Source organism: Sarcophilus harrisii, chromosome 4, assembly GCF_902635505.1.
Source record: "Sarcophilus harrisii chromosome 4, mSarHar1.11, whole genome shotgun sequence".
NCBI lineage: Eukaryota > Metazoa > Chordata > Mammalia > Dasyuromorphia > Dasyuridae > Sarcophilus > Sarcophilus harrisii.
Genome location: NC_045429.1, coordinates 255,338,756 through 255,359,028, shown reverse-complemented (window position 1 = coordinate 255,359,028; position 20,273 = coordinate 255,338,756). Strand labels below are relative to the sequence as shown.

Below are 20,273 nucleotides of genomic sequence, written 5' to 3'. Positions count from 1 at the left end.
CTCTGCTTTCATTACAAATCTTCTCAAAAGTGTTTTGCTTCTGATTATCCTCTCCCCTAATATATCCTGCCCTTCCTTTTATCATCTCACTACCCTCCCTTCAACTTTTTGCTCTATCAACATCCTGTATGTAAGGTTAATTTCTTTATCTTATTTTCTCTTTGAGCCAATTCTGATGAGAGTAAAGTTCACTCAACTCTCCTTTCATTTGTTCTATTCTAATTTTTAAGGAATTTCTTTCTTCAGTGAGCTTTTGTACCTCCTTTTCCATTTGTCCAACTCCACTTTTAAAGGAGTTGTTTTCTTCAGTGGATTTCTTTTCCCATTTAATCAATTCTACTTTTTACAGAGTTTTTTTTTTTCAGTAAATTTTTGTACTTTTCCTTTCATTTGACTAATTGTGCTTTTTTAAAGGAATTCTTCTCCTCACTGACTTTTTGTATATCCTTTACAATTTGACCTAACCTATTTTCTAAGATTGCATTTTCTTTAATGTTTTTTGTGTCTCTTTAACAAGCTGTTGACTTGTTTTTCATAATTTTTTTGCATCATTCTCATTTGTCTTTCCAATTTTTCCTCTCCCTCTCTTATTTGATTTTCAAAATTAGTTTTGTGTTGAGAACAATTCATATTTTTCTGGGAGGCCTTGGATGTAGGAGCTTTGATTCTGTTATCTTCTGTGTATGTGTTTTGATCTTCCTAGTAAAATTTTATGGTCAACACCTTTTTCTGTTATTTGCTCATTTTTCCAGCCTATTACTTGACTTTTATCACTTTGTTAGAACAGGACTCTGCTTCTGGGTTGGAGGGTGCATTGTCCCAAGCTTCAGGGGTTTTGTGAGACTGTTTTCAGAGATACTTATAGGAACCTGTGATTAAGACCTTCTAAATTGGTATGATATAATTAGAGATATGTTTACTATTGATCTGGTTTGTGCTCTGGTCTGTGAATTATTTTCTGCCTTGAAATGGTGAGGAGGATTCTTTGCTCCACTGTGGCTTCTCCTCACCCTGAGACTGTCAATTGACTCCATCTCTTATAAATTATTATTATTTTTAAGTAAGACAAGGAAATGGATAAGATGTTAGTATTAATTTGATCTATGATCAGTGGAAGAAGAAACAGGAATGATTTTTATCATAAGAGTCTACTATGAACCACTAGGACAGAAAGAACAAATATATAGGAATTCAGGAAACAAATGGTAAGACTACATAGAGACATGCTCATAGAATGATGGGAAACCTAAATTATCCAGATGCGTAGTGGAATTGTCTCTAGTAAAAGCAGAACATGTAATGACTTATTGGTATGTGTTAATGATTATTTCATCACTAAAGAGGTAGAGGAAAACAAGTGAAATGCTTTTGTTCTGGGTCTTATCCTCCACAACAGTAACAACTGGTCCCTGACGGTAGAAGTAGGAATATTTATCATATAGAGAAGAGAAATATTGGGGAAAATCTGCTGTTAGCTCTGTATTTTGGAAAAGAAGACTCTAAAAGTTTAAAGACAAGGGTAGATAAAACCTTAATGATTAATATTAGCAATTAGCAAGATGGGAAATTCTGAAGACACTAAAGAAAACAATCTAAATAAAGGGAAAAATGAGAACTGTGCAAAGAGACAAAGGTAGATTCTCAGATACTTAACTTGGATGGAAAAAAAAGTAGTGAATAGTAATAGATGGAAGGAAGAGAAATTAATAGAGGACGAATTTAAAAGCATGATTTGCTCCTGTAGAAATAATATCAAGAATATCAAAGCTCAGAATAAATAGAAGTTGCCAAAAAAAAAAGCTGAGGACAAAAAATGTTTTATTTTTGTCACTGTTGATGTATTGTATTGATCAATTGTGAATTTGGGAAAAAAGAGGATCTTAGGAGAGAAATTAGACCTTCTCAGAATGAATGGAATAGAAATTACTTTTATTTTGTTTTTCCACATTTTACTTTGTTTTCTCCAGCTCATTTTACAGATGTGGAATGTGAGATAAAGTGGGTGAAGTGTCTAGCCAAGACTCACAAAGTTAGTAATTGTCTGAGGCCAGATTTAAATTCAGAAAGATGAGTTTTATTGACTCTAGGTTCTGCCCTGTGTCATCGCACCAGATAGCTGTTCAGAAATTAGAGGAATGACTGGAAACAAGTCTAAAAAGGAATACATACCTAGTTCAAATAAAGAAATAATAAAGGAATGCCTATCTTCCTTTGAAAAATTTAAATCAAAACCCCCAATCAAATAACAAACTTGAAATTCTAAAAATAAAAGGAAATATTAATAAAATTGAAAGTAATAAAAAACTATTGAATTAACAAATAAAACTAAGAGTTGGTTTTATGAAAAAACCAACAAAGCAGATAAACCTTTAGTAAATTTGATTAGAAAAAGGGAAGAGGAAAATCAAATTGTTAGTTTCAAAAATGAAAAGTAAGAACTTTCCACCAATTAAGAGGAAATTAGAGCAATAATTAGGAGTTTTTTTCCCCAACTTATGCCAATACATTTGATAACATAAGTGAAATGGAGGATACCTACAAAAATATGGGTTGCCCAGATTAACAGAGAAAGAATTAAATTGCTTAAATAGTCTTATTTTAGAAAAAGAAATAGAACAAGCTATTAATCAACTCCCTAAGAAAAAATTCCCAGGACCAGATGAATTTACATGGGAATTTTACCAAACATTTAAAGAACAATTAGTTCCAATACTATTTAAAGTATTAGAAAAAAATAGGGAATGAAGGACTCCTACCAAATTCCTTTTATGACAAAGACATGGTACTAATACCTAAACCAGGTAGGACAAAAATAGAAAAAGAAAATTATAGATCAATCTCCCTAGATAACTCTAGGATACCACTACACACCTCTCAGAATGGCTAAAATGACAGGAAAAGATAATGCGGAATGATGGTGGGGATGTGGGAAAACTGGGACACTGATGGAATTGTGAATGCATGCAAACCATTCTGGAGAGGAATTTAAAACTACACTCAAAAAGTTATCAAACTGTGCATACCCTTTGATCCAGCATTGTTTCTTATTGGACTTATATCCCAAAGAGATCTTAAAGGAGGGAAAAGGACCCACATGTGCAAAATGTTTGTGGCAACCCTTTTTGTAGTGGCTAGAAAACTGGAAATTGAATGGATGTGCATCAATTGGAGAATATGGTATATGAATAGTTTGGGATATTATTGTTCTGTAAGAAATTACCAAAAGGAGGCTTTCAGAGAGGCCTGGAGAAACTTACATGAACTGCTGCTAAGTGAAATGAGCAGAATCAAGAGATCATTATACATGGCCACAAGAAGACTATATGATGATCAATTCTGATGGACTTGGCTCTCTTCAACAATGAGATGATTCAAACAAGTTCAGTTGTTCAGTAATGAAGAGAACCATGTACCCCCAGGGAGAGGACTATGGGAACCGAGTGTGGACCACAACATAGCATTTTCATTCCTGTTATTGTTTGCTTGCAGTTTTGTTTTCCTTTTCAGTTTTTTTTTCTTTTTAGATCCGATTTTTCTTGTACAGCAAGATAACTATATAAATATGTATACATATATTGCATTTAACATATAATTTAACATTTTAACATGTATTGGACTACTTGCAATCTAGGGGAGGTAGTGTGGGGAAGTAGGGGAAAATTTAGAACAAAAGATTTTTCAAGGATCAATGTTGCAAAAATTACCCATGCATATGTTTTGTAAATACAAAGATATAATAATAAAATTTAAAAAAATCATATCACTTGGCCCATGTGAACTACAGCTTTAGGTATTTGTCAATATGATTTCTGATCCACTATTGGTAATATATGAAGGATCCTGGAGAAAGGAAGAGAGAACGTAAGATTAGAATAGAGCAAACAAAGATTCTAATTTTTACCTACATACAAAAAGGTAAAAAACTAGAGGTTGAAAATATGTACCAATCATCTTCATTTACAATTCTGGCTACATTTTAGAAAAGGCTATTGTGGGTAGGATGAGAGATCATTTGGAAATTATGAATATAATTTGATCTTAAGGTAAGCTTGATATCATCAAGGACAGATCGTTCTGACTAAATATAATTTTTTATAAAGTGACAACTATAGAGGTCAGGGAAATGTCATAAATACAGTTTTACCTAGACTACAGAAGAAAACAAACATTTACTTAGTTCCTATTCTGTTCCAGACAGTGTGTTAAATGCTTTACAAATATTATTTCATTTCTTTTCAACAACCATAGGAGATAGGTGCTATTTTTTTTGTATTGCTATTTTGTAGTTAAGGAAATTAAGAAAGAGTGAGGTTGGGGTTAGGGCTAGAGACAAGATGGTAGAGTAAAGATAGGAAATAAGACAGAAAATAAGTGACTTGTCCAAGGTCATACAGTTGGCATCAAAATCCATGTTTAAATTTAGTTCTTCTTGACCCTAGATTTAGTACTCTGTCTATAGTATCACCTAGTAGCCAAGTGAACAATTTGATAAAGTAAGTCATGCTCTTTTATGGAATTCACAGAGATGGGTGAGCTAAGAGATAGTACAGTTATAATTAGTTTTAGGACCATCCTCAAAGAGTGATCCTTAAATGATTCCATGTTATCTTGGAAGGAAGTCCCTATTAGCATACATAGTTCTTCCATACTATTTAGTGTTTTTGTCATTGACTTAGAGGGAAAAAAAAAACATAGTTGGTATTCTTGTCAAATTTGCATTTGACACAAAGATGGTAAAGATAGCTGACACAGAAGTTCAAGTCTACATAAAAAATAATCTTATTATAATGGGATATTTGGCAGTATTTGATAAAATAATTTTAATGGGGATGATTATAGTCATGCACTTTGTTGCAGAAAAATTACTTCAAGCGTACAACACAGGCATAGTTAGAAATTAGTATGAAAACAAACAATTGAGCTTATAGAGCATGGACTGCATGCTCAGTTGAATCAGAAATATGATAAGACAAGCAAAAATGTTTGTTATCTAAGATTGCCTTAAGAGGAATAAGGAGATGACAATCCTGTTGTACTCTGTTCTGGTCAGAATCTAGAATATTGTGTTCAGATATTCATGCCAACTTTTGGGAATGATAGTAATAAGGTAGAGATGGGTTATAGCTCAGTAAGTAAGATGAGAAGACACCTTATGAATCCATGAGGTATGATGATTAATTAAATAAATTGAGGGAATCCAAGAAAAGGGATGAAGCATAGGTAAAATAATACTAATTTTAAAGTATTGGAATGATCAGATTTGTTTACTGAGATACCTATCTCAGTAGGCAGATCAAGTTGTGGTGAATGCAAGTAATAAAATGACAGCTTTAGACTTGGTGTTGGTGTGGGTGGGGTGGAGAACCAAAAACAACAATAACAAAATCTTCTTAAATTAATTCTTCAAAAGTAGAATGAATTGCCTTTAGAGATTGTCACTTCCTCCTTATGAAAAATCAAGTAGAATATGGGTGATCACTAGCTAAGTATCCTTTTCTCTCTTTTTTATTTGTCTTTTTTTTTTTTAGTCTATAACCACTAAAGTCTTTTCCAACTCTAAAATTTTATCATTCCTTTCTTAATAATGTCCTTTCATCCTTCTTTTCCTTGACTTCGTAGTGCTTAGAACAAAACCTAATAAAAAGTAGGCATTAATAAATGGTTATCAGCTGATTGATTTCCTTCCTTTTAATACCTTATTCCACAAAAACCATGATATAAGGATGGCTCATTATTATTCCATTGCCAGGACTTGTCTCCTCCTCTTTCTTCTGAGTTCCTTCCTTTTCTTTTCTCCTTTTTCCTTCTCTTCACTCCCCCTTTTCCCTCTTTTTCTTTCCATCTCATTTCCTTACCCTTCCTCCTTTTCTTTTTTCCTTTCTTCTTCATCAGCCAGCTACAATTTCCTTTATTCTTCTCCCACCCAATTTTACTTTTATCCCACTCCATTTATGTCATCTTTCAAGGAAGAGGGAAACATATTTATCAAATGCCTGCTATGTGATTAGAACTATGCTAGGTTTTTTACAAATGTTATCTCATTTGAGACTCACAACAACTTACAGCCCTATGAAATAGATGCTGTTATGATCTTCCCTTTTAAAGTTATAGAAAGTGAGGCAAACAGAGGATAAATGACCTGACCAGGATCACATAACTAGTAAAGGTATGAGCTCAGTCTTCAAGACTCTAGGCTCAGTACTTTGCCTCAGACTTGCCAAAGCAAAATGTAGGGGGACACATTGTTCTTTTTGTGGAAAAACTCAGGGCAAAAAAAATTTGCAGACCTTTTTCTATTGTCACTTTTCAGATTCTTTACCTATTTTACCCTTTCAGTGTGTATAGTGGAGTGAGCCTTGACACAGGATTTAAAAGACTTGGATTTAAATCCTGGGTCTTGATCCATTTTCTTGGAAAAGTCACTTAAACTTCCAAAATTTAATTTCTTCAGCTTTAAATTGAGGTACTTAAAGCAACAAGCCTCTGAGGTCCCTTCTAACTTTAAATCTATGATACTTCAGGTCTACTAACTTAGCATATCAGGTTTACATCTGATTAATATATCTGCTGTTTTTTTTTTAATATCTATTTCATCATCACAAGTAGAAACCCATGTGTCCATTTTTGTTTTTGATAATGCTAATGTGATAAAAGTGGGCTACTCTGCTCTTCATACTGTATTTCAAGTTGATCATGGTATTTCTATTTCTAACTTGATTGATAATCTGCTAAAGGGCTACAGTATTCAATCTGAAAAGACTAAAGACTTCTTTAGACCATGATTCAAGTCTATGGTCTATATGCTCTAAGTGGAGGGATACATATGTGGGGAGACATTTTCAGGGATGGCAGTATATCTCTATGCCTTTTTGTTTTCAAAAATCATATTATCTATGTCCTATTGGTATTGAGGAAATCAGTGCCATATGAATTTATATATGACTTTCTGCATCAGCAGGGATCATGATATTTCTATTTTGTTGTTCTCATTTTTCAGTCCTTCAAGTAGTGTATAACATCTTTTTTGGCTCCAATTTTTTTGGGAAAGATACTGAAGTAGTTTGCTATTTTCTTTCTTACTCCAGGTTTGGCACTTTATCCATTGTGCCACCTAATTGCCCATTGAAAAAATAAAAGTGTTTACCTGAATTCCTTTTAGTGGTTATTTCTCAGCTAATTTAATTTAGGCAATTTTTTTAAACTTTTGGGCATGATTTGTTCTTAAGGGTCCAAATTCTCTCATATTCTGTTTGATTATTTTATTTCCAAGAAACTCTGATTTAGATAATTCATGGAAGGTGCTTTGACAATACAGCTGATAAAATATTTTACTTGGCATCAGGAGGTACTGAATTCAAATCCAGCTTCAGTATATACATACACACGTAGGTATGTATGTATATATGCACATTATACATACATATATATAGATATATGTACACATAAGGAACTGAGTGACTTCTTCTTGATGATAAGACAAAGGTATAATTAATCTTGATAACTCACGTTAGAGTTCTGAAAAAAGCATTTTCAAGTAACTTAGCATGTAGTTTTTCTCTATGTAAAATTTTGCAATGCACATTTTTATATTTTATGCATAGAAACCTTTAAGACCAGTTGTTTTATTTTATCTGCTTAGGTTGGTATCTCATGCATGCTACCCACTTTTTAAAGACCAATTCTTCAACAATGGCTGTAACATGGCAAGTCGATCTGATGGACGGGGGAAAAGGCATGCCACAAAACCATGTCCAAACAACATAGAGAAATCCAATCGAATATATCAATGTTCTCCTCCATATAGAGTCTCTTCCAATGTAAGTAAAAAATAGAAGTATCATAATTTAATTTTGACTTATAAAACTTAATGTGTTTGGGTATTATGAACATTTATAAATAAATAAATGAAAATTTGCAATTAAAATAAATTTTACAATAATAGTACAAGTCTAAAATCTCCTATTCAAATGTACTTCATTCTAATCAAATGCTCCTGGTAGTCAACCTGTATATATATTTGTGGATATGATCTTCTGCCCCCTGCCACCTTTTATGTGAATTTTTTCTTTTCTTTTTCTTTTTTCTTTTTAAGATTTCTTTTAAAATAGCTTTTTATTTACAAGTCATATACATGGGTAATTTTAAAGCATTGACAATTGCCAAAACTTTTATCCAATTTTTCCTCTCTTTTCCCCCCATCCCCTCCCCTAGATGGCAGGTTCACCAATACAGGTTAAATATGTTAAAGTATAAATTAAAACAAAATAAGCATACATGTCCAAACAGTTATTTTGCTGTACAAAAAGAATCGGAATCTGAAATAGTATAGAATTAGCCTGTGAAGGAAATCATAAATAAAGGCAGACAAAAATATAGGGATTGGGAATTATATGTAATGGTTCTTAGTCATCTCCCAGAGTTCTTTCTCTGGGTATAGCTGGTTCAGGTCATTACTGCTCCATCAGAACTGATTTGGTTGATCTCATTGCTGAAGATGGCCAGGTCCATCAGAATTGATCAGATTCTGGATCAGGACATCTGGATCAGAATGATCCAGCATATAGTATTTTTTTTTAATTTTGATTATATTAAGTTTATTTTATTTATTTTTTTTTAAATAACTTTTTATTGACAGAACCCATGCCAGGGTAATTTTTTACAACATTATCCCTTGCACTCACTTCTGCTCCAATTTTTCCCCTCCTTCCCTCTACCCCCTCCCCCAATGACTTGGAGCATCTGGAAATGAGGCCTTTATCAGAACCTTTGACTGCAAAAATGTTTTCCCAGTTTATTGCTTCCTTTCTAATCTTGTTTGCATTGTTTTGTTTGCACAAAAACTTTTCAATTTGATATAATCAAAGTTTTCTATTTTGTGATCAGTAATGATCTCTAGCTCTTCTTTGGTCATAAATTCCTTCCTCTTCCACAAGTCTGAGAATTAACCTATCTTGTGTTCCTCTAATTTATTTATAATCTTATTCTTTATGCCTAGGTCATGGACCCATTTTGATCTTATCTTGGTACATGGTGTTAAGTGTGGGTCAATGCCTAGTGTCTGCCATGCTAGTTTCCAATTTTCCCAGCAATTTTTGTCACACAATGAGTTCTTATTCCAAAAGCTGGGGTCTTTGCATTTGTCAAACACTATAGTAATAAAGTTATTGACTGTTTTGTCCTTTGAACCTAACCTATTCCACTGATCAACTAGTCTATTACTTAGCCAATACCAAATGGCTTTGGTAATTGCTGCTTATAATATAATTTTAGATCTGGTACAGCTAGGCCACCTTCATTTGATTTTTTTTTCATTAATTCCCTTGAAATTCTTGACCTTTTGTTTTTCCATATGAACTTTGTTGTTATTTTTTCTAGGTCCTTAAAATAGTTTTTTGGGAGTCTGATTGGTATAGCGCTAAATAAATAGATTAGTTTAGGTAGTATTGTCATCTTTATTATATTTGCTTGAACTATCCAAGAGCATTTAATATTTTTCCAATTGGTTAGAGCAGATTTAATTTGTGTGGAGTGAATTCTTTCTTAATTTTGAATTTAATTTGTATAAATTATACATTTAAATTTCTGCATTGAACATGTTTATTTCCTCTAGTATAAAGTAAGTTCCTTGAGCATAGGAACTCTTTCTTGGTATTCCCATGGTCTTGCATATGGTAGGCACGTAACAAGACATCTTTTGAACCTGCTGCATTATCATTCCTGATCTCTTCTTTATCTTTCTCAAGTATTTTATATTGTTGACCATTTTTTTTTCTCATTTTTTTTTCGTTTTCTCATTAGCACTCTTTTTTTTCTGTGACACATTACCACATTAGTTGTTCTGATGCTTGGTTACTTATGTAAAATTTTCCTCCTTTTCAGTTCTATGGGTCATTTCTTCTTATCCTATGATTTTTTGGGCCATCTCATTCACTCACATGTTTTCATTCACTATTTTGAAATCTACATATCTAATTTTGCCCCTTTACACATGAGTTTTCATAGCAATAGTAAGTACCTCATTCTAGTTCTTTTCACAATAATGCTCTTTTTTCAATAAAATTATATAACATACTTGAACACAGTTTTGGAAATAGTAGAAATGAAGTGATGGGAAAAGAAATTGGATTCATTTAGTCTCTGCAACTAACTAATTAGGTGATTTTGGAGAGGTTGCTTATTCAGAATTTTAGTTTTCTTCTCTGTAAAGTTGAGAATAGAATAAAAGTTTTTGGAAGTATTTTTAAATTATGAAGTGTTACATAAATACCTTTTAACTATGTGCTACAAGTTTAAATTACATTATGGTATATGGGAGGCAATGTTGGATTTTGGAGAGAGAACTAGACCAGAAGCAAAGAAGAGTTGGGTTCAAATCCTTCCACTAGAACTGCTAGCTATATGACTCAGATAAATCATTTAAGTTCCCTGAACTTCAGTTTTTTCATCTAGAAAAAGAGCACTGGTATTTAAAAGATTGCATCAAACCACTATTGTAAAATACAAATGAGAAAAATTCCTTGAAAATTTTAAGTTGCTATATAAATGTCAATTTATTTTTTACAGTTAGATGAGCAATTTACTAGAAAGTCATCTGTGAGTGGCCGTGTCCTCATAAAAATGGGGGGAGGTGCTAGAGGAGATCCAGGTAGTTAAAACAAATTTCAATATAATTTCCATTGCTTTCTCCTTTCTTGACCAAAATTATTTATAATATCTTCTTTCTATTTCAATACTATTTATTGTTAAACTCAAAATCAATGCAATTCAGTTCCTTCAATGTTAGATTCACTTGTTCATTACTGGACAAAAATGCAACCTGAAAGCTGTAAAAATTAATGTTTGTAGATATTCTAAAAATTATGATTCATTGTATTCTCTGAGCACATAACATTGCTATCATGGCAGAATCAAAAGGATCTACACAGGACTATAGATCACTTAGCTTTTTTATGTTTGCTGGGTCATAGAGTAATCAGAATGTTCATCTCATGAATTCATGAATTTTATAACCAGCTTCCTGGAGAAGCATTTCCAGTCTCTATGCTGGATCTCTGACTACCCAGTTTGCAGAATCTTCATAGGATTAATTTTTGTATGCATCAAGGTTATCATTGAAATAACCTTGTGAGATCATTCTCAAGAGTACATATCTTCAGTCATATAGTTGAGTGAGTCATAAAGGAAAGATTCCACTTTCTATTGTTGTTTAAAAATTTAAAAAACAATAAAAAATTGATTTTGTGGAGATTATCAAAGTCTTCAAGATTTTCATTAAATCTTTTTCATAAATTTTCATAAAATTTCATTAAATAAGATATGTTCTGTGCATTTGTTAAGGTTATATAACATTTTCTCAGAGATATGACCTTGAGTGATGCTGTGTTGCAATGAATAATGGAACACAATGATATCAGAAAAAAAAATGTATTACAAGTGACCTTTAGGTCAAGGGAAAGATATATTCTGGGTATATGTAGTCTACAAACAATGACTTAGAGAGAGAAGGAATGAAAAAAAAGATGTTATGAAGGAATATATATATATGCATTATATATGCCCACATAAATGTTTATATATGTGTTTGTATATATAAACATATACACACAGCAAAGAATGGAAAATGAATGGATGCCTATCAATTCAGGAATGGCTGAAGTTATGATACATGAGAATAATGGAATATTATTGTTCTATAAAAATGAATGAACAAGCTAATTATGTAAAATCCTGGAAAGATTTACATGAACTGATGCTAAGTGAAACAAGCAGAAGCAGGCATAAATTGTACATAATACTAGCAAGAATGTGTGATGATCAACTATGAAAGGCTTGGTTCTTCTCTGTAATTCAGTGATTCAAAGTAATCCCAATAGACTTTTGAGAAAAAATTCTATCTGCATCTAGAAATAGAACCAAGGAGATTGAATGTAAGTGAATAAATTGTATGTTTACTTCTTTTTTTCTGTGTGTTTTTTTTTTTGCTTATCTCTCCTTTGGTTTTTTCCATTTGCTCTGATTTTTCTCTCCCAATATGGTTTATAAAGCAATGTGCATTAAAAATAAATAATAAACTTACTACAGTAAAATGAAACAACTATAAAAATGAAAAAATACATATATGCACATATACATGCATATACATTATTGGGCTGATCACACAATGAGAGGGAAAGAAAACAGCTCAGTTGCCCTACTGTTGCACTGGCATTCATAAACTCATAAAAGGACCAGAAAAAACTATATTGTGTAATTCTTGATGATGATTTGTACTTATAAAACAAGTAATTTTAGCTCATATTTACAAATTTAAGTTCTGTAAAGTATTTTACATATGAATGTATTTTATTTTCTCTTCAGAAGAACTCTACCTCTGGTAGGTATTAGAAGTTTTTATAATCCTCATTGTATGGAGGAGGAGTGAGGATAAAAGGCAATGTGAAGTAGAGGCAGAATTCAAATTCAAACCTTCTTGACTTGAGGTCAAGCCCTATATTCTCTCTACCACCTAGTTCCTTATTAGAATATCCTTACTCATGAAAACAGAACCATTGAAATATAAATATGAATGTAAATGTGAAAAGGGTACTTGGAGGCTGAACATGACTTTTGTTTACATTGACATTTTATTTCTTGTAGAGAATTTGAATGAAGCTCAGAAGTGACAGAAAAAGAACTAGCATTGTCATTAGAGCATAAATATATCTCCTAGAGAGAAAGAGGGAATAGATACAGAATTTGGAAAGAAGATGAAGAGCCTGGCATAGAGCTAAATCAGGAATCAAGAAGATCTGAATTCAAGACCAATTGCATTTTGATATATTGTTTTTCCCTGTAGATTGTAAACATCTTGATGGAAAGGGCTGTCTTTCTATTTCTTATTTGTATTACCATTGCATAATTTAATGCTGGCACAAATAACTCCTAATAATTGATTAAGTTTATCTTCATCGGTGGTAATTGATCTTTTTAATATTTTATGCTGATATTTAAGATTTGATAATTTGGTTTTCTTTCTTTTTACATCTAATAATGATATGTTTGCTTTATTGAATTTTATTGCTTAAAACAGCTTATGTTTTTTATTAATTTATTAGTTTGATTTTATTTGGTCAATTTTAATTTTGCCCAGATCAGTAATAAAAACAATAAAAACCAAATGTTCATATCAATAAAACTTTTCATGAAATATAGCACTTATTCCAATTAAACACCATTAGAAAGCATAAAGATAAGTGGATCCTTTCTTAAAAAGATGTTTTATTTCTCTAAATCCAAAAGGAAGTATTATCTGTAAAGGGCATATGTTAGAAGCTTTCCCAGTAGTATCAGGAATGAAACAAGAATGTTGATCATTGTCACTGTTATTCAATATTGTATTGCAAATGTTAATTACGGTGATAAGACAAGAAAAAAGAAATTAAAGGAAAACAAATGAGTAGTTAGGTAACACAACTATAACTCTTTGAAGATAATATGATAGGATGTGTGAATAATTTTAGGAATGTGTAGAGAACTTATAAAGTATATAAAACACTAAAAATTTAGTAAAGTCACAGGATATGAAATAAACAAAAACTATCTGCCTTTCTATATATTCAACAAAGCCCTGGAGGAAGAGATAGAAAGAGAAATTTCAATTCAAATAACTGTAAACAATAGAAAACACTTAGGAGTCTACCTGCCTAGACAAACTCAGGAACTACATGAATACAATTATAAAATATTTTTTACGTAAATAAAAACAGATCTAAACTATTTGGAATACCAAACTATCAAAGCATTATTTTATAAAGCTAAGATAAAAAATAACAAAAAAGTGGGATTTTATGGGGAAGAAACTGCAAAAAGGAGCATATCATAACACAAATCAAAATAAGGTCAAGATGCATAATTTAGACATAAATGGGGATATTACAAGTAAATTAGGGAGACATGGGGAAATTGCTTGTCATATCTATGGATAAAAGAACAAATTTATGAACAAAAAAGAGATAGAAGTAAAATGGATAATGTTAATAATATAAAAGTATAATAATTTTTTTTCACAAATAAATCCTAAGAAATAAAAATTATAAGGAATATAGGAAACTTTGGGGGAAATTATATCTAGTTTCTTTGGTAGGTTCTCTTAAATATTAGGAAAATGAGCCAAATTTATAAAAATAAGAACTATTCACCAATTGATAAATGTTTAAAAGATATGGACAGATATGGACAGACATTTTTCAGAAGAAAAAATCACAACTATTAATAGTCACATGAAAAAATGTTCTAAATCACTATTGATTAGAGAACTACAAATTAAATAACCTTGAAGAACCATATTATACTTATCCAATTGACTAACATGACAGAAAAAGAAAATTAAAAATATTGAAGCTGATGTGCATAAATAGGTACACTAATTCACTATTGATAAACTTCTGAATTGCTTAAACCAAAGGGTTCAACCCAAAAGGTTTTAAAACAGGACATATTCTTTTACCTATAAATACTAAGTCCAGATTCCAAAGACATCAAAGACAAAAGAAAATGACTTACTGTACAAAAATATTTATAGCAGCTTTTTTTGTAGTGATAAATAATTGGATTTTAATTGAATGCCCATCAATTGGGGAATGGCTGAATATGTTGTGGCATATGAGCAATGAAATAGTATTGTACTAAAAGAAATGACAACCATGATGGTTTCAGAAATACCTAGGAAAGCTTATATGAACTCATTCCAAGTAAAGTTATTGGAATTAGGATTATAATGTGCATAGTAACAGCATTATTATTGTAAGGAATAACTGTAAAAGACTTAGGTATGATCAAAGCAAGTATCTAAGACAATTCCAAAGAGCCCATGATAAAACATACTATTCACCTCCAGAGAAAAATATCATGGCTAATATGGAACTGTTTTACTTGTCTTCACATGTATAACTGCTATAATATTGCTTACTTTCTCAGTGGATGAGAAAGGGGTGGAAGGAATAGAAAAATGTTTACAAAAATGAATGTTAAAAGCAAAATTAATGAATAAAATATATTTGATAGGTATAAGTAGAAATCTTACACATAACCTCTATGTCTAATAAGATTCATGAATTAAAAATAAATGAGAAGGTGTAGTTAGATACTTCATTTGAGAAAATACCTGAAATATTTTGTGGACTGGAGGCTCAACATCTTTTTTTTTTTTTTTTTTTTTTTTTAAAGGAGACGATTCTGATAAAATGGTGGTATAGGTCAGAAAATTCCAAACTCTCCAAATTTCCCCCACAAACAGAATAAAATTGCATCTCAGGGTGCAATAGACCAGTGAAAAACAAATAAAACTTGAGGCAGAACAGTATTCCTGGAACTACCTGAGAAGAAGTGAGGAAAGACCCTAAGATCCAGATTTAATGGGTATAAAGTGAAAATCATTTCAGGCTATCTACACAGAAATAGTAAACTAGCTCAGTTATGAAGGAGCCTCAACCTGAACCACAGGAACTGTCACCTCCTGGATACTTGGGGAGTTAAGATTATGAAAAGAAGGTCAGGTGACTAGAAAAAGATATCCAGAATCTTAAAGAAGAAAATGATTCCTTGAAAATTAAAACTGGACAAGGGAAAGCCAGTGAAGCTATAACAAAACAAAATATAAAGAGTGAGAAAATAGAAACAAATGTGAAATATCTTATAAGAAAAACAACATATCAAAAGAACAGATCAAGAAGAGAAAATTTTTAAAAATGATTGATCTACTTGAAAGCTATGACTAAAAACCTTGATACGACAATACAAGAAATAAACAAAGAAAATTGTTCTTAAGTGATAGAACAAGAAAGGAAAGGAGAAATAGAAACTCAAAGACATCCTATAAGAAAAACTTTATTGCTAAATTCTGAAAATTCTAGACCAAAGAGAAAATTTTACAAGAAACAAATAATCAATTCAAATATGCTGAAGCTACAATAAGAATTGTACAGGATTTATTAGCAGCTGCAATAAAGACTACAGGTCCTGGAATATTATATATTTACAATCAAAATGTTATATGCTGACATTAAAAAAAAAATAGGCCTGTAGCCAGACACATTATATCCAGCAAAATGAAGTATAATAATGAATGAAAAAGGGGGACATTCAATGAACTATCAGATTTCTTTTTAGGAGTTTTTCTTAAATAAACGTGAACTCCAGAGAACATTAATGTATGAGGCCATATCAAAGATAAATTTCAAGAGATTCAATAAGAACAAAATATTTATGTTTTATAATATAATTGGCTTATGTATAATATATATTAACATATATATATAATTTAGTTTATTTATATATATAATATAATATATATATATATATAATTAGTTTATAATATAAACCAAATGTTTAGAATAGACATTAGTAATTAGATAATCCAAAAGAAAGATTGGAGTTGTCATGTTACTCCAATAAGCAAAACAACCTTGGAAGAGAGTAAAAATAGTAATTATGCTTTATGAGATATGATACCAAGAACTGCCACAGAGAGAGTAGATGGGGGAGAAAGGTTGATGTTTCTGAAAACCTACTCATTTCAGGAATGGGTTAAATAGGGAAGATATATCCCTATTTTACTGTAATCTACTTAGTACAAGAATAGGGAAGGATGAAAGTGAAAAAAAGGAATAAAGTAAAGAATGCACAGCAGAAAGCATAAGAAAATCTACAAGGAAGAAAAGATAAACAGTCATGGTTATATTAGCCTCTATTATTATATACACTTTCTTGAAATGGAAATTTATTGTTATAAATTTTGAAGTTTGTTGTTTTGCTAGGCACATGAAAAATTTTTTTATTCTTTTTCTGCCTTTTTCTATTTTTTTTTTTTACTTTCTATTTGGTTTAAATACATAATTTTATAAAAAAAAAAGTTTGTTGAGTGAATTGAATGAATAAATGAAGTCAAATTTTTATTTGGCTTCATTGAGAGGAGTAATACACCAAGGCACAAGGTAGTGATAGTGTAGTCTTTTTTTGTTTCTGCTTTGGTCTGGTTCCATCTATGTGGAAGTAAATATTATATTGAGCTCTGGGCATCATATTTAGAAAGCATATTGACAGATTAGAGAGTGTTTAGCAAATGGCAACCAGAATATTGAGAAGTCTTAACTTTAATGAGAACCTATTGATGCAATATGATATGTTGGGATTGGAAAAAAATAAAACTTAAGGAATATATAATAACTATTTTCAAGTATCTAGGAGAACTATAATATGATAGGGAAATTGTATGTATTCTCCTTGGCTCAATAGGGCAAAACTAGGAACAATGAATAAATCTAATTAAAATTATGGCAAATTGCTGAGATTCAAAATCAGAAGTTCTGAGTTCAAATCCTCTTTGTCATTTAACCTTATGTGACCTTTGATAAATCTACTCCTCTCTTTATTTCTTCATCCTGGAAAATGGAGATGGCAACTAAAGTTAAGTTTTTTAATTTAATCTTTAAACTTTCAATTTCATGTCCTTGGATCCTGTGAATTTGCAGAGCAAAATTAAATCTTGTTGAAAGGAAAATCTTCCTAACAATTAACACTATCCTTAAGAGGCATAGATTGCCTTGAGAGATAAGGGATATTCCCCCCATGAAACTCTTCAAACAAAAGTTGGAAGACATGCCCATGTGTGATATTAGTAGTGATAATTGATGTTTATGTAACATTGTAAAGTTTGTAAAAAGCTTTACACATAGTATTTCATTAGAGGATTCTTGTTCATCTAGGGAATGGACTAGTTATCGTCTTACTTTAAAATTCTGCTAATCTCTTTTCCAAAGCATATTCAATTATAAATTATTAGCAAACAATATCAATCTCTATTTGATTTACTCTGTGCAGCAAGATATAACTTTTTTTTTTCTATAGCAAATAGTTCTCAGTAGAAATGATGTTTACTTTTGCTTTCTTGTTTCCTTCCAGGAAACGGAAATAATGAAAGAAATCATGCAGAATGGGCCAGTACAAGGTTGGTGATGAAAGCAAAGAATAATATAAGATTTATTTCTTTTGTATAAAAGCATGTTTGTCAGGTAAAGCTCTTTTTGGGAGAAAAAATCTCCAGTTTTAAATGTGCAGGAAGATGCTCCAGATCTAGAAACAATATTTTTATGAATTGTACTCAATGATATAGATAACAAAGGTTGTGTCCATTTGAAAAAAAAATTATCAGCAATTATTATGTTTACAGTGTTTCTTTTTCTGCCTGTTACCTTAGGTTGTCTCTTTAGTTTTCCTCTCTGAAGTTACTATGGCATTAAAACTTTCCCCTACTCTCACCCCCTCTTTCTTTTTTTTTTTTTAATTTCACTTGTAACAAAGAAGTTTTTTAAAATAGTTTTATTGTTTTCCATTTTAATATCTGTGTCCTTTGATAGATACCTCTTCTGAATCTTCCCTCAATTTCCATTTATTGGTAAATTTTTACAGTATCTTGCCAAAGATACTGAACACACTACATTTGTACAAATGTAGTTCATGGGCAGTAAGAATTGTCTGACTCTTTGTACTTATGACCCCAGGTCCTAGAGTAGTGCCTGGAACATTATAAGATACCTAATGAATGCTTGTTGTTTGTTTGATTGATGGGTTAATAATTATTCTATCTTCCTTTCTACTCTCAAATTTCTGAGTCATGTCCCAAGTCCCTGGAAGAATGATTTACTAGAATCCATGTTTATCACTAAGAAACATACTTTAATTATATAATATATAATACTAACCTATTTTTACTGCTACATTTGGCATCATGGCAAATTTTGAAGGAGAAAGAGATAGATAAATTAGTAGGCATCAAAAAGTTGGAATGGCTAATATTGTTTGGAGAATTAAATCCTTATTATAGCTCCAAAGAGATTCTAAACAGATGAAAATTCTCCTTGCCAGCTAACTTAGTAATTTTTGGGAAATCTGACTAAATGAATGCAGAGTACAAATGGTTCCTCCTTCCCTTTAATTAATGCCATGAACTATGGGGACTCCAAATAAATTTTCTCTAATTTGGAGAGGAAAATGAAGTTGCGTTAAGCTTATCATGCATAAATACACACAAATAAATATATAAATAATTATGTAAATGAAAAATATATACAATATAATACTGAACTTAAGCAGATGGGGGAATTAGAGAAAAATTACTATAGGAGGTTATATATGAAAAGAACTTTTAAGGATTTCAACCATTGTGAGAGGCAGAGGTGAAGAGGAATTGTAGGCATGAATGGTATTGTTTGAAATGTCTAACAAAAATATGTGGAATGCAAATAGAAGTGATTAAGGCTAGATCTGTGAATCATCTGCATACAGATGATAATTAAATACAAGTGACCTGATAAATTCACAAAGAGAATTCCCACTGAGTGGTAAGAGAAAAGGGATTGGAGTAGAGCCTTAGGGACACAACTACAATTAGCATGATTTTGAATATAAGTCGAGAGACTGAGAAGGAGTTGGGGAACACTTGGGGAAGAATAAAGAGAGAAAAATTACTGGAAATTCAAGGGAGGAAAATGTCTGGAATAATGCATGGTCAATAGAGATCAAGGTTGAGAAGAAATCAGGAAACATGAGGATTGAAAGAAACCCATGAAATATGAAAACATCTACATGCATATTTGTGTTTAATGGTAGCCATCTCTAGGGAGGCTGGGAAGGCAACAACAAAAAGAAATTTACATGATAACTTTATTATATATTTAAAAGGAATAGCAAGTTATAACATAAAATATTTTCAGCCTCATGGGCAGCCATTAAAAAAAATATATGCTATGTAATTGAAATGCTGGTTTTGACTACATTAATTAAAATAAAATAAAATAAATGAAATTTTTTTTAAAAATAGAAGGAATTTGCAGCTTTGAATAAAGAAATTTCAGTGGCTCAAGTAAGTATTTAACTAGAATGCAAAGAACTGAGGAGTAAGATAAATCAATTAGGTTAAACATTATTTTTCTAGGACACTGTTGTGAAAAGAAGACAAGATAAAGGATCAGATCTTGAAAGACATTCAAGGGTAGTATTTAGGTAAGTTTTTTAAAGGAGAAGGGAGGAGCACACATTTTGTTGTTAGAGACTAGGGACTTAACCAATGGATTTCCTAGTACAGGGAAATTTTGAGTGGAAGCTCAATTTACTCATGTAGTGACACTTCTATAACATCTAATCTCAGAAAGTTTCCTGGGACACTAAGAGTTAAAGTGGTTTATCTAAGGTTACACTGGCAATTCATGTCAGAGATAGGTCTTTTATTCCAGGTCCTC

General features: G+C 31.3%; 1 protein-coding gene across 1 annotated transcript in view; it reads left to right on the top strand.

Moving 5' to 3' along the window:
- Nucleotides 1–20,273, top strand: part of TINAG (tubulointerstitial nephritis antigen) — a 175,227-nt gene that overhangs the window by 82,877 nt on the left and 72,077 nt on the right. Inside the window, exons 7-8 of the mRNA XM_031964710.1 lie at nucleotides 7,640–7,817; nucleotides 17,938–17,983. Coding sequence (XP_031820570.1) covers nucleotides 7,640–7,817; nucleotides 17,938–17,983 — 224 coding nt within the window. The remainder of the gene's footprint in view (nucleotides 1–7,639; nucleotides 7,818–17,937; nucleotides 17,984–20,273) is intronic.